The 15340-nt window shown below is 40.9% G+C and overlaps 1 protein-coding gene across 3 annotated transcripts in view; it reads right to left on the bottom strand.

Moving 5' to 3' along the window:
* Window positions 1-389: 389 nt before the first annotated feature.
* The window catches only part of LOC147175549 (PDZ domain-containing RING finger protein 4), a 136906-nt gene continuing 121955 nt past the window's right edge, over window positions 390-15340 (bottom strand). For 2 of the 3 annotated variants that reach the window (XM_086074813.1, XM_086074814.1), the window contains 5 exons: window positions 11020-11118; window positions 6872-6934; window positions 5036-5137; window positions 3772-3900; window positions 390-3451 (listed from right to left, as the gene is read on the bottom strand). In XM_086074813.1, coding sequence (XP_085930939.1) covers window positions 2024-3451; window positions 3772-3900; window positions 5036-5137; window positions 6872-6934; window positions 11020-11118 — 1821 coding nt within the window. In that variant the 3' untranslated portion in view covers window positions 390-2023. The remainder of the gene's footprint in view (window positions 3452-3771; window positions 3901-5035; window positions 5138-6871; window positions 6935-11019; window positions 11119-15340) is intronic. The other variant, XM_086074815.1, reaches the window with a different exon arrangement.

The raw sequence follows: 15340 nt of genomic DNA, 5'->3' as shown, positions 1-15340 counted from the left end.
TAATGTAGTAAGCTATTACATTATTGGTAAAAATGTTACTACAATAGCAGTCAGGATTTTTTTTTTTAATAACGTTATTGGGTTTTATTACATATTTTTGATCAAGCAAAGTGCACATTTTATTACATTTTCGGCTTCACGGGTTAAATGAGAATAATTTTTGCATGCTAATTGTACGAAACATTTGAATTATTCATGATTTGACCTGCAACCTTGAATTCGACATTGGGCAGTTGAGCGATGAGAAGAATGTTGACATGAAATGTCTATGGACAAAAGTTTTGGGACATTGCATTGGGCCATTTGTCGTCTTCCAATAGAGATTATCCATTCCAGTTGAGACCAAATAAAACGAGCAGCACAGTATCAAACCCAAGAGAAAAAAAATCACAATTGGTTTTGTCATTTATTTTGCAAAGAGCACCATCATCACATTTTGTTTTTCTTCAACTGGCTACACATTTGCCGACTACGCGTTCACGTGAAACCATGGCACACGGACTCAAAACAAAGACAAAGGGGATCCGCTCCATATGTGAAATTTACAATACTTCTCATGTAAGCAATGACTTCACTTGGAAATAAACGACAACTTCAATTTGACTTCTATACTGCAATAAGAGATCCAATCTGCTGAGTCCTGCTCAGTGGCTAACTATACAATTCAGGTATGGAAAGAAATATAGAAGTAAAAAAGTTTGGAATAATGCAACAAAGCTAAACAAAATTCTGAACTTAATATTGTAAATGGTCTATCATTTGTGGAGCTCTTTTTCACGGATTCATTTCACATTAGGTTCAGTATCTTGCTCAAGGACACTTCGACATGGTCACAAGGGCCGGGGATCGAACCCACACCTTGGGTTTGACAAACACTCCAACACAGAGCCATGCCGCCCCCGGGCATGCTTTTATTGTGGATTTGTTTCTTTTTATATCTGATCGGGTTGGAAAAACAGTTTGTGCACACTCATCGAGCAAAAAAAAACAGTTGGTGACTTCTCGGTGTTAGCTCCAAACTGAAGGGAGCAACAAGTCCTCCAACAATAAACGTCCATGGTCGTTTTTACCATGCACCCAAATATGACCGAGAGATTGTTATGTATTGTAGTTAAGCGACCTCTATTGGCCATGTTAAATAGCAAAACAAATAATAATAGTAAAGTGAACCATAAAGGAGTTAATGAGACTCGAACCCGGGTCATCTGGCATCTGAGCTATTATTACATCACTGTTTTTAGTAGAGGTGTACCAAAAAATCGATTATCATAAATTGCGATTCTCACCTCAATTCAGAATGGATTTTAAATGTCCCAAAATCGACTTTATTTAAATTATTTTATACTATTTTGCCCTGGTTTGTGTGTGTCTTAACATGTATGTCAATTCGTTGCGACCAGGACTAATGGTTGGGGTTAGCATTAGGCTTTCAGTGAGGTTGTACACGTTACGTCTTTACATGGGACACTAATGGTTGAGGTTAGGAAGAGGCTGAGGTTGTAATATGTTTGACGTAACAAAACATGTGGTCAACACTGAAACACTCGCTGCCCAGTTAGCTCTGTCAGATAGACGCTTGTCTTCCGACAAGGCGACCCTGGTTTGAATCCCAGTAATGGTTCCTTTTACCATTTGTCCGCTATTTACATGGCCGTACAATACGTAACACTTGGCCGTAATTTGGCACATTTCAAAACGACGCAGGTCGTCGAATTGTGTTGGAGGACTGTCTGGAAGGGAGATACTGGGCAAAAAGGCATGAGACCTGCTACGTTGAAACCGAGCACATAAAACAAACATACCTGACCGAGTCGTAAGATTATGACGTGACTGTGAAAATAGGCGACAATCCGTAGAAAATGTGGAAGGGAATGCCGTAGCGCCACGGATAAACTCTTTACAAAATGCTATTTGGGTGTACAAAGTGTGAAAAATACTCCTCGTGTCCTCATAAAAACGCCACATTGAACGAGGCAATTAGATCGATACCACCACGGGTAGAAAGTCGGTACGCCAGTTAGTTTCACACAGTCGTGACCGACAGGAAGGCGTTGTGCACTTGCGCCCCCTCCGGCGCTTTGGTCCCGTGCGTCATCAGCTCCTGGATGGTCATCCAGTTGTCCAGGATCTTCTTGTTGCGCTTCTTCAACATCTTCTTGTGGCTCAGCTCGATGATGCTGGCCTCGCCGCTGCTCTGCGGGTTCTCCTTCAGGCTCTCCAGGCGGCTGCGCTGCATGAACTCGCGACGCTTGCGCTGCTCCTTGGCGCGCACCAGGTGCTGCTTCCGCTCCTCCTTGCTCCAGTAGCGACCCATCTTCATCTCGCTCATGGCGTCGTCGTCCGTGGTCATGCCGCCGCTGCGCTCCTCTTTGATCTTCAGCGCTCGCTCCCGCAGGATCTTGTCGCGCACCGGCCGCTTGGTCACGTAGCGCGTGCCGTCGCTGCGGATCTTCACCTTCCATTCCATTTTGGGCTCGTCCAGGAGGAGAGGCGGCGCCTGCGGCTCCTTGTTGCACACGCTCAGCAGGCTGAGCTGGCTCTGGGCGTACTCCACGGCCGAGCGCTGCTGGATGAGCTGCATGTAGCTCTGGTAGTGGCGGGCGTGCGCCGGGATGTTGGTCTGCCGGTGTTGGGAACTGTGCGACGGGGAAAAGTAAGGGATCTGCGACAGCCGGGGTTTTGATTTCCCTCGGCGCTGCTCATCCTCGGGTTGAAGCATCTGGTCCGACTCGGAGGGGTTGCTGTGGTCCGGGCTGCTGCTCTTGCAGAGAAGCGGGGCCCGGCAACTCGGGACGGGGCTGGGACTGAGCGAGGGCCCGGCGGCGAGGCTGCTGCGGAGGTTCCTCTGGTTGGTGAGGCTTACCATCCTCTGGAGGGAATGTTCAGGGGATCGATCCATAGCCAGAGGGGTACTCCGGGAGCTCTCGGCCGTGTTATAGGCACTGGAGCTGTCCTTGTCCGACTTCTCCAGCCTCTCGTTGATGTCCGTCAGCTTGCCTTTGCCGGACTCCCCTCGCAGGGGACTGGCTGACTGCTGGCCCGTGCGCAGCTTGTGCGCTTGCATGATGTTCTGGCACTCCAGCTCGATGCTGCGCAGCTCCTCGTTGAGCATGCGCAGCTCGTGCTGGACGCCGCCCGGTTCGCCCACGCTGCACTCGATGGTGCTGCGCCGGCTGTAGAAGAGGTCGTACTCGCCGCTGTTGCGGATCTGGCACTTGAGCTCCAGGAGCTGCTGGAAGCGATCGCCCTCCGCCGCCGCCGTCTCCTCGTCCTCGTCCTCACGGCCCTCCGGGCGGCGCGGGTCCCGGTTGTCCAGGAGGCACTGCGACAGGCGCCTCTGGATTTGCGCCAGAACGTTGTGCTCGGAATTGTCCTGCCTCTCTTTCAGGATGCGCCCCCTGTCCTGATGCTGAGTGAGGGTGGAGCAGGTCGGCTTGTCGTCGTCTTCTCGCTGGTAACGAACACAAACACAATCTTAACTTCTGGTCACTGTTGCTTTGTAACGTTTGCCTCATATTTGTTACTGATGTTTTGGATCAATATATGTTACCGTCACAGAAAACCATCACTATCTGCGGGGATTGGGTTTATAATAGATTTGGATATTTTACTATAGTTAGTTTATTATTTCTTTTTACTGTATTTTCATTTCAAAAATGATTTGTTGTAGCTTAGTTTTCATTTGTTTTATTTTTTAAATATACAGAGTATTTGTCGAGTAAACTATTAAAACACACACGGCAGTCAGTCACTCGTCAGCATGTGTCCGACCTGTCCGCTCTCGCGCTCCTCCTGGAAGGCGGCCAACTCCATCTCCTCGCGCCGTTGTTCCTCCAGCATTTCCATCTTGAGCTGCTCCAGAAACTCGCTGTGCTCGTCATCCAGCCAGGCCTCCTCCAGCTGCGGGCGGAGGAAATTGTTATTTACGCACCCACGTCAACAAACAAAATAGCTGCTTGCTCTGTTGGGATGAACCGGCGACATTATGAGATAGAGTTTGTCTCCATGTCGTCCATCTCTTTAGTTTTCCCACTGGATCAGAATCATCCGTATCGGAATGTTTTTTTGTTTTTGTTTTATTTACGACGGAGCGCTGCTTTTTAATTAGAAGTGACTGCCGGTTGAGCTGCACTGCGGCACGGGTCCTTCCGCTCATTCGGCCGCGGGCCTGAACCCGTGCCGCATTAGCATGCCATTAGCTTTTATTGCTTAGCGTCGGAAGTCAATTACAGTGGCGCTACATAAAAATAAGACATGATGAGGTGCCTCGTTGGTGGCTTCCAAGACTGGATTTGGCCTGAAGGGAGGGGCGGGAAAGAACGACTTGGAAAGAAGCAACACACTGATGAGGTTGACCCCAAGCACCTAAGAAGTGTGTATGGCTTTTTGATTGGATTTTTTGTGTGTGTGATGACACCACTGAAGAGTAAATGGCACAGAAGAAGAATGCGATGGCTGCCTTTAAAATGGGAGTTGTTGCGATTTGAAAAAGGGCAAACACGTCTCACCTGGCTGCTCAGTCCACAATAAAGGTAATAATACAGGATAGGATGTAGGCCTCAAAGTATATTTAGTATTTATATACATTTTGGGTGTTTACATCAAGAACACATCGATGTGTTACACTTTAACACTTAAGAGCTATTTTTTGGAGTTGCTGAATAAAATGCGCCTCACATCTAAAGATCAAGTGGTTTAGAGTCACTACAAAAGCTGTCCATTCGGCTCTTGGCTCTCGCAGGGGTTTGAGAGTGCCCTCTTGGAGTGCTGTAGTAGCCTAGCTCGTTGCTAACAGCTAACCGAGTGCGTTCTTTTCAAATGGCTCCTCCACGCTAACATTCTGCCCCTTAAACATTGTGTGGGCGGTCGTTAATTGAACCAAAAAAAAAAGTGTTGTTAAAGACACTTTAAATTAACGCGATATTAACGCAATCATTTTGACACCCCTAATATGTACTTGATTGATATGACTTGACGACAGCCAACTGGCTCTTGAGAACAAGCGCAATGGAAGGTATACGAGTTGCCTTCGAACCTGCATCTCGGGCCTGGCGACCAGCAGGACGATGCTGCGGCACTCTTCGTTGGAGAGCGCAGCCATGGCCTCCCCTCGGTCCTGCACATCCTGCCCATTAATCTGAAGATGACACCAAAAGCGGATTAGTGCGAGACAAAAGGTGTACGCAGGTGCATACAGTAGTTACACACGCAAAAGGAGGTCAGCTCACATGCAATAAAAAGCCCCGAGCGCCGCAACGCGTCGTGAGCACTTATTATGAATGGGACGGTGCTACAGTGGGCAGACGGCGCGTACATACATCTCGCCGTACAATTAACTGGCCGCTGACAGCGAGCGTCCATCTTTTCGCCGGCCAGACTAATGGCGCTGTCATCGGCGGATAATGGCGCCGGTGTACACGTAAACAACCCCCGCAACACCCCTTTCTGGATACGATCACTCAGCCAACACCACTGCACAATTAGAGACAATAGTTTGGGGCGCAAAGAAAGAAATACAGTATGCTTTAAATCTTACAAAATATTTTTGAGGAATTAAGTTGTGATATAAACAGACAAATACGGTCATAGAATTTTATATCATAATATGAGGGAATTTTTCGACAACGATGTGGTAATACGTAGAACGGGAACGACTTCAACAAAGAGAGAAAAAAAAAGTTGGATGTGAAGTGTAGAATCAAAACTGAAAAGCTGTTAAATTGCCATGTGGCAGTGATAAAGTCCTAATATTTGGATGAAAAGGTGATTGTTACAAGTATAATATGGATGGCCAAAATAAAAAAATAAAAAAGACTAAATAAAGAAATGAATAACAGTGAAAATACAAATGATATAACAAATAATTCAAAAATTAAATACCCAAATTTTATATATATATAAATGGAATAATAAATAAATGAAAGTAAAAATAAAGAGATACAAAAATTTTAAATGAATGTCGAAATAAATACAAAAATGAATGAAATATCAATCAAAAATGTTAACTCTCATTTATTTATTTTATGCTGCAGATGCTTTTTTTTTCAAATGAGGGGGCGATCCTAAGTGTGTCTTGGGTTGGACTCCGCCGTTGCAAACTGCCTTTCAATGGTGTCGAGTAAGTCGCAAGTTAGTTAACAAGTTAGACAAGATAGTCGTCCGTTGCTGGAGCTCTCAATGCAAGACGGCGAGATTTCCTTGTTCGCCGACCCCGCCCACTCGACCATTGAAAGGCAGTTTGCAAGAGCGGAGCCCAACCCAAGACACGCTTAGGACCGCCCCCTCTTTTAAATAACATTTCGTCCTGACAGAGCGTCTGCAGCATGAAATAAATACATGTGAGAGCAGAGCGTTTTTATTCATTGATTGATATTCATTCTATTAATATATTTATTTTTGTATTTATTTAGACATTGTTATATTAATTTAAATTTTTTGAATCTCGTTTTTTTTTTTTTTAACTTTTATTCATTTACGGTTTTTTATATATATATATATATATATATATATATATATATATATATATATATAGCTTTTTAGCTGCCTCCAAGTGGTCAAAACAAGTGCATGTACCCTGTGACTACTTTTGCAAAGAAGCATTCCGCATGTGCGTCTCGCCTCTCAACTCTCCCACAGGAGGCACGAAGCTGCAGCGTAGCAGCCATCCAGAGCCAAAAGGAGAAAAAAAAACTGTTGGTGCTGAGTCTGTAAGTAAAACAGCCAGGGGGGCGATTCTCGCCTTTTAACAGTCACAGCGGGGGGAAAGATCCCCCTTTAATGTGTGGCCATTAAAAATGAATGCAGCTCTTCATGCTGGGAGGACAGCAGTCGAGTGTGATCAGGGTCTTCTTTTTTTTTTTTCTTCCCATACCTGTAATATGCGATCCCCCTCTCGGATGCGACCGTCTTTGGCGGCGATGCTGTTGGGACAGATCTGTGAAAGGAGAGGCAACGGGGTTAGGTCAGAACCCAGACCCAAGACCCGGGTGATCATCAATCAAACCTGACACGGCATGCACCTGCTGCAGCTAATGTGACACAACAACAAGGGGGCGGGGACTTGTGTATGTGTGGCAATTTTTTTTGTTATCTGTGAGGATGCTGTGGCACTTCATCTTCATCACGCTCCGCCTATACAGAGCAACACTCGTTAAAGTGGGAGGTGGCACCCGACAAGACTGACAGGGTTGGATTACAGGGAACAAAAGGAATTGAAGGTTGTGTTGTATTTAGTCGTGTGGGAGGGACAGCTAGAGTCAACGAAAACTAACTACAAGCAGTTTCGTCGTTGCTAAAATAAAGCCAACGTGAGCATCATTTTATAAAATAAAAAAAAGGGTAAAAGACTCATAATGTTACAAGAGCCGCAATGTCTCAAAAATATATTAATAATAATTTGTATTTATTTATTTTTAAATATTTGTGTTATATTAAGTCGAAAGACATTTATGAAAAGTCAACGTTAATTCATTCTCGCAGTTATTTTCAGTGAAGCAACCCCCTTCGCTCATGGCTGTTTTACTGGATTTTGCAAGGCCCACAGAATATTGTGTTCTATTGCTATAAAAACATGGAACCTACCAAAATAATGATTAGTCTCTTCTTTCAACAGGAAAAAAGTAGATTTGTATTTTTCAGTTAGAATATAGCTTCATCATTATTCACAAACCTGTTGAAAGGAAAGAAAATTTGCTTTTTTGCAACATGGCCCTGGTTAATCTCTTATATTCTGCTGCCACCTGCTGGCCGTTTTTTTGTAATAACTACCATTGCTTTAAGCGACATCTTCAGCTCAGAGGCTGCTTCAAAGCCTTCGGTATGCTCTAGCATAAAAAAAACATACAAAAAACGTATAAATACATTTTTGGGACCATGGTAATATTTAAAATAGAACGTTTTTATAAATTTTTGGAAGTAAATGAGTAAAGAACAAATGTGCAATACTACAAGAAAATACATTGTTAAAATAGGTTTAAAAAAAGTTACGTAACGTTATGGAACAAAGTCGTAATGTTACGCAAAAAAAAGAAAAAAAAGCTTCACAATGACCCCCCCCCCAAAAACAAACAAACAAAAAACAAAACAAACAAAAAACAAAACAAACAACAACAAAACGGCGTAATACAAAAACAAAAAATGGCGTAATATTCCAGGAAAAAGGTTGTATCGTCACCGAAAAATGTCCTAATGTTACAAGACTGTTTTTTGTAATGTTACAGTTTTAAGTTTGGGAAATAAAGACGTAATGTTGTGAGAATAAAGTCAGAACATTACAAAAAAAAATCATAAATTGTGACAGATAAGCGTCATGTGAGTACAGTTTTATGATAAAAACGCAGTTATAATTTTACAATAATTAAGGTAGCATTCGAACATTTTCAAAAATGTAATCTTCGATTAAAAAAAGTCACGGTTACAATTTTTTTTTTTTATAAACGAAAATGAGCAAAACGTTACAAAAAAGTAACATTAACAAGAAAAATTAGGAGGAAAAACTCATACGGTCACAGGAATAAAGAGGCAATGCTATGCTATGCTACATATGATACGCATGTAATGTTTCTGCGAAATTACCAGAAAAACTCGTAAGGATAAGTTAATAATGAGTATATAGTAATATAGAGATTTTTTTTTGACAAGAATATAGTTGCCATGTTGGTAGTAAAGGTTAAGGAAAAAAAGATGCAATGCTAATTAAAGGAATACAATTGAGAGATTAGGGCGATAAAGATACTTTGTAAAAAAAAAAAAAAAAGACCAAAAAAGTCAGAATGATACAAGAGTGGCAGTGTTAAGAGAATGAAACTGTCATTTTGACAAGAATTAAGTGACACTATCGCGATAAAAGTTGTGTTTCAAAAACGACAGGAAGTTGTAATATTAGAATAAAGATGTCATAAGAGAAAAAGTGCATTTGTCATTTAATGAGAAAGTCAGAAAAGAGCTGTGATGTTATGCGAGTTGCAAAGTGACAATAAAAAAAGGTTTTAAGGGAGCTGAAAATGATGTGTATTTGTTTAGGAGGCAGAAGACGATTGCTCTAAACCTGTCCAAAAATAGTGCGACATTAAATAAGACAGAAGATATAAAAGGTATAAAAGGCAAAGTGTAGAATTAGAGCGACGCTGATGATTTCTTTTATAGATGGCTCTGCATCTCTAGAAGAATGGTATGAACCAGAAATGAAATAAAACGGAAACCGCGGTTTGTTGATGAGCTGTCTAGTACAACATTTTGATGTCAACATTTTCAGGTGTTGAGAAAAACGATGCTGTACAGAAATTCATGTTTCTTTCTAACCTGCCCAATAACTAAGTCAGACGACCTTCTACACACGTGAAATCAACGAGGGCAGCACCTCCGATAGACTGTCACATTCAACCGCTTCATCGAAATGCAGCGCACTCTTCCGAAACCAACTTTTTTCTCCCCCTCCTCTCCCAACAAACGCTGCCAGTAGCTGTCGAGCGCAGATTTATATTCCGCTCGGCTTTCAACTTCAAACAAATCCGAGACAAAAGTTAAGAGAAATGGAAGCAACGCGCGAAAGTCAGCTCGTGTCTTCATCCCTGCTAAAAGAGACTCAACGTTAGGTTGCCTTCATCGTTTGGATCGTTAGATAAGATAATGAAATGTTTAAATTGCCGTGACAACATTGATGCTAACTTTTAAAAGCCAGTTTATGGCATTTCACATTGAAGGCTAGCATGAAGCTAGCACAACTTCGTCATTCTGTTGTTTGATGTGGAGCTGTCAAAATGAATCAATTCATCAACAAGTAATTGATTATCAAATTCATCAACAACTATTTTAAGAATCGAGTTACCTATACTGAACCCATTTTTCTTTTACAGAAACGCGCTATTCGTGTCGTGTCTGGATGTGCATACTAATTCAATATTTATACAACTAAAACCTTAAAAATTCAATGAATTGATGGAGTTCAACCGCCTTAAAACAATGTATAAAGCCCATCATGAAATTTTTACAAATTAACATGCAAATCCAAAAAAAAAAAGTTAAAGTGAGTACAAATTAAGTGGAACAGATATTTTTTTCCAAACCTAAATATAGAACAAAACAAAATGAACGATGCATTTCATTCAACTCAAAGTGTCAGTTTGTGGAACAATCTGGATTATAAAACTAAATCATCTCATTCCATTCAAGCTTAATTACTGGCAAAATATATCAAGCACAAGGCAATGCTCTTGAATCATTTTGTTTGTTACCATAATAGCATCTTGACTGCTTAGTGTCATTTATTTTGTGTTGATTATTATTACTATTATTGTTCTTTTTTCATTTTCATTTTATTTTTATTATTTATTTCCTTTTTTTGACCAGGTGCAGATACCACAAGTTTTACTTTTTTCTGTCCCCTTTTATTTCTTTTTTTAAATAATGAAATAAATTGTTTTTAATTGAATTGAATTGAATCATTTGGAGCCATTTTGTCATTTAAAAATCCTCTGATTTCAGCATATCAACAGTTAATTGTTCACTAATTTCTGTAGTCCTATGAAAGAAGTCTGATTATCTTCAAAATATTTTTTTTTTCAAACATCTGTTTTTACTTTGAAAACCAATGACCCAACTAGTAACATAGTAAACATCAAATACGAAGTACGAAATAACCACTAATCACTGGTTATTAAACAGCAATTAAGTAAAAAAAAAAAAAAAAAAAGGCTTTTGTAATACACTTTAAAGCAAAATTTTAATGAATCCAATTAGTCGATTAATCGATTTAATAATCGATAGATTAATCGGTTCTAAAATTATTCGATAGTGTCAGCAGTAGTTTAATGTTTAAATATTGAATATCTTCCAAACAAAAAATGGCCTCGTCCACATGATCGCATGTACTTTGTAAAATCGGATTTTACCCGTCCAAATATAACATACATGTATGACTCGTAAGTGTTACTAAGGCGGGTTTTGGACTCCTAAAGCAAATATTTCCAGGGTATGATTTCCCCCGTATTGTTATATTTTCACACTTTGGCATGTCCTCACCTCGCTGACATAGATAGCAACGTCCTCTTCCTCGTCCGTCCTGTAGCACAGAGTCAGCCCCAGCTTTTCTTGGCTGCTGAGTCGGCATAATTCCACTTCCTGTGTGGAGGAAAGGGGAGAATACAGTAACGCAAATGTTGCCCTAGGTGTTGTGCAGATGAAAGAAACTGCGGTTCTTCAGCGATTCTTTGAGGTTGAAGTTGTTCTATTACTTTAATAGCTCATTTCAGCACATTATTATCAAGGCCTACGTGTGAAAGGAATCGGAAAAAGATGGAAATGCCATCGCAGTGCATCCGATGGAAATAGACAATGAGTCTTAATGCTCACTTTGCTGCCGATTGCCTATTTGCATACGGTTTAATTAAGGGAACAGTAGTTGAAAACGGAGCTTAATGTCAGAGTAGAGCCTCAAATGAGAGACTGCCGGGATTTCATTCAAAGGAAAGCCGATGCTACTTGATCATCGATTCAACAAAGACGATCTATAAATGATGGAGAGCCGCTTGCGCGATGAAAAGTTGGACCATCAAAATTCATGCCGGCGCTTTTCATGCTATGTGAGTTGTGTCGGGCTGTCTGATTCAAACTCACGACACAAAAAACGTCCATACAAACAAAACAGTTTGAAAAATGATCCAGCTATTCAACATTTTATGCTATAGTATGTATCAAGTGATTATATTACAAAATTCACTTGCTCACAACTTAGGAAGTGAAAACTAAACACACTCTAAAAACTTAATATCGCAAATATCATATTGAAGCAATGATATTTAAAAATTAAACCTGGGAACAACAAATTCAAAGTCACATTAGCATTAGCATTAGCGATGGTAATGAATTGTGTGCAGTACTGAACAAAAACGTACCTCATATCTATTCTATTTAAAAAAAAAAATAATTACATCATTTCCATTTAAATTACTTCCTACTTGGACTAGTAAAAATGCTAATACCAGCCTGTTACACACGTGAGGCGTTGTGTTCAGTCTGGAGTTTGGGACATAGCAAACAGTTCTTCAAAAAGAGTCAACGAGCTTGAATTGAAGTTTACTGCAAAACTAACACACACAATAAAGATAATTAAATACATACATAGTTAACTAAACACGTTTTACAAAGTTTTACAAAGACATACTGTAGCTTTGTACCTGCTAGCTTAATGCTAACACGTAACGTTAAATACAAATGGCGCAACATATACAGAAAGATTACTGTATCTTATATTATATAAGAATGCTCATATATTACTTCTACTTTGTGAAAACGAGTTATATTACTGCAGCTTTGCTGTGACATTCTTATTGTATGTACCTGTATTTATTTATAAATATTTATTTATTATTTTATATTATTTTTGAATCATAGTTGATAGTGTGTAAAAGGAGTGTTTTTTGTGGGAAACGTATGCCATGTTTGATGAAAGTTTGTGTTTTCATTGAAAAGTTTTGAACAATATTCCATTGAAATTAAACTTTTTTTTATTTGTTTTTATCAAAATGGCAATTGAATGACATTGTCAAATATGAGTAATTATCAGCCAGTACTCAAATGTAAGTACTCTTAATATTCTGTCTGAAATACGTGATATTGGCGCTATTCTTTACTTTTTCTTTAAAAACCTGACTCAATGAAGATCAAATGAAATGGCAAGTTTGATTCTTCTGGTTCAAGCAGAAAATTCAGACTAACTTTGAACACACTGGAAGGCAAACTTCCCTCTGACTTTGGGGAGTGCGAATGCGTTTGATCATAAGAGACGTTCTCATGCGTGGGGAATTGAAATGTCACAGGAGATCAAGTGTTTTTCTTTCCAGTCGGCGCCAAATATAGATCATCAAACCATAAATATGATCAAATTATGCAAATGCGAGCAAGCGTACGTATGATAATGCGGCACACTAAATAATTCCTCGCCTCGTCCTGGTAGGCATCAACAAACTATTGACTTACATGAGCCACACATCTGCATCGAGTCCTCATTCAAGTTTCAGGGCACAAAAGCAGGACACCCGTCTCCAAATCCCCGCCTTCCGGATGTCGCCATCCAATTTCTCTCCCCCTCCGGTGTGTGCACCGGCGGCCCCGTCTCCCAATGCGGCGACATATCAACAGCGCTGGAGGGAATCAAGTGTGAAATGGCCCTTTCCACCTGAGGTCTTCATTAGGGCAGAAACAAGGTGAAAAAAAAAGAAAAGAAAAAAAGAACGGGACGGTTGTTTTCATTTCTTCGTGACCACGTGTGTGTGTGTTCACATGTCACGTATGACAGGACTTGTCAGGGAAGGGGAGGTTTAATAGAGGTTGGATTAGATGAGGGGCAGACTGCTGGAGAGTCAACACCTGCTGCTTCTGGGTCCAAATCACGCGGGAGAATTTTGTGGGATTTTAGTACAGAAAGTGATGCAGTGTAAATTTGAAACCCTACTCTAAAACCCCAACCTAAGTTTAAAACCCAAATTTAAAACCCTCACCTTTGAAACCCTATACTTTAAAACTCTAACCTTAGTTTAAAGCCTTATTTTGAAACTCTAATTCTGGTTTAAAACCCTACTTTGAAACACCAACTTTGGATTGAAAACCGTATTTTAAAACCCTAACCCTAATTAGAAACCCTACTTTGAAACACCAACTCCAGATTGAAAACCGTATTTTTAAACCCTAACCCTAGTTTAAAACCCCAATTTGCTACCTTGACCTGAGTTTGAAACCCTACTTTAAAATCCTAACTAACTAAAACTAACCATACTTAAAATCCTCTAAAACCCTAGTTCTGGTTTAAAACTCAAACCCTAATTACAAACCCTACTTTGAAACACAAACTCCAGTTTTAAAACCGTACTTTGAAACCCTAACCCTAGTTTAAAGCCCTACATAAAAACCCTAACACTAATTTAAAAAACCCATTTTGAAACCCTAACACTTGCTTAAAACCCTACTTTCAAACTCTAACCCCCCTTTGAAACCCTAGGCCTAGTTTAAAACCCTACTTTGGAACCATCATTCAAGTTTGAAGCTCTAATTTGAAACCCTAACCCAAGTGAAAAAAACAACATGAAACCCTAACTTAATTAAAACCCTACTTTGAAAGAATAACCATAGTTTGAAAGCGTAATTTAAAACCCTAACCCGTGTGAAAGCCCAACTCTAGTTTAAAACCCCACTTTGAAACCCTAACACTAGTGAAAACCTGTGAAAGCCCGGGTGTGGCGGATGGAAGTTTTCCTGTGTTGATGCCCCTCAAACCTGTGGATTCTGGGCTGTGGATTGCCCACCCACCCACTAGCCCCGCCTTCTTCATAAATCCTCCCACCCATCCCTGCTGATGTCAAAGCAGGTAAGCACAGCTGCAATGACTTTTGTCGAACACCAGCTACTAAATGCTCAAGAACTTGCACCGCGTAATGGTTCGTTGAAAGATACAATTTCCAACATATTGCACACATTTTTCACCACTCGTGAGCACACACCTTGAAACGAAATCAAACAAAGCTGCAATCTTCGACTAAATCTGCAGATGTGACAGCTTCAAATCTTGCTTGTGGAAGTGCGAAGACCGGACAAGAAAATGAACGTGTCATCTCAATAGCGCCGTATGCTCAAAATGCTTCCAGGCGCCAAGAGCCATTAGAAATATGATGCCGGCGCACCTCGTCACGCAGTGGAGGTGGTAATAGGAGCTCCAGAGACCGCGCGGCACGCCTTGCATGCTAATACCGCGCGAGAAGGATGTTGAAATCGTCGGCAAGGTCCCCAGCCATCCGAGAATAACAAACACAAATGAGCTGTGAGCGGGACGCGACATCGCACCTTTCTGCCTCATAGATTCAACTTATGTGTGAGAACAAACGACACCTTCTGTGTAAAAAAAAAATACTGTGAATGGCACGCTTTCAAGAAAATGTCACAAAGAATTGGGCTGAGAGGTCACAACGAGAAAAATGTTGCAAAGAAGAAGCGTCAGGATACAACAGCCACACATACTTAAATTCATTTTTGTCTTCCAAAATAAATTTTTTTAAGTTCCCGGTAGATCAGCGCACGGCACTGAGATAAGAGCTGACAGTAAATTAACGGCGACGGTGGTGGTGGCGTGATGCGGCGCAAAAAATGTTCGCGGCCGCGCCGCCATCAAAGCGCACTGTGGGCTGTCATCATAATGGCGCCTTTGATTAGCAGTAATTGAAAAAGCAGCCACAAATGCACTGAGAATGAGAGGGAAGCCTGTCAACAAGCGCAAAGTTGTCATTTTCCTGCGGTGATCCGCCGCAGTTGGCGAAAAAAACAAAAAAAAGGTGGTCAGGCTCCTTTTTGCTGT

This window comes from Leptonotus elevatus, chromosome 4 (genome assembly GCF_054856555.1).
Source record: "Leptonotus elevatus isolate MCC_2025b chromosome 4, RoL_Lele_1.0, whole genome shotgun sequence".
Classification (NCBI taxonomy): domain Eukaryota; kingdom Metazoa; phylum Chordata; class Actinopteri; order Syngnathiformes; family Syngnathidae; genus Leptonotus; species Leptonotus elevatus.
Note: the sequence above shows the minus strand (reverse complement) of the source record. Positions and strands in the feature narration are given on the sequence as shown.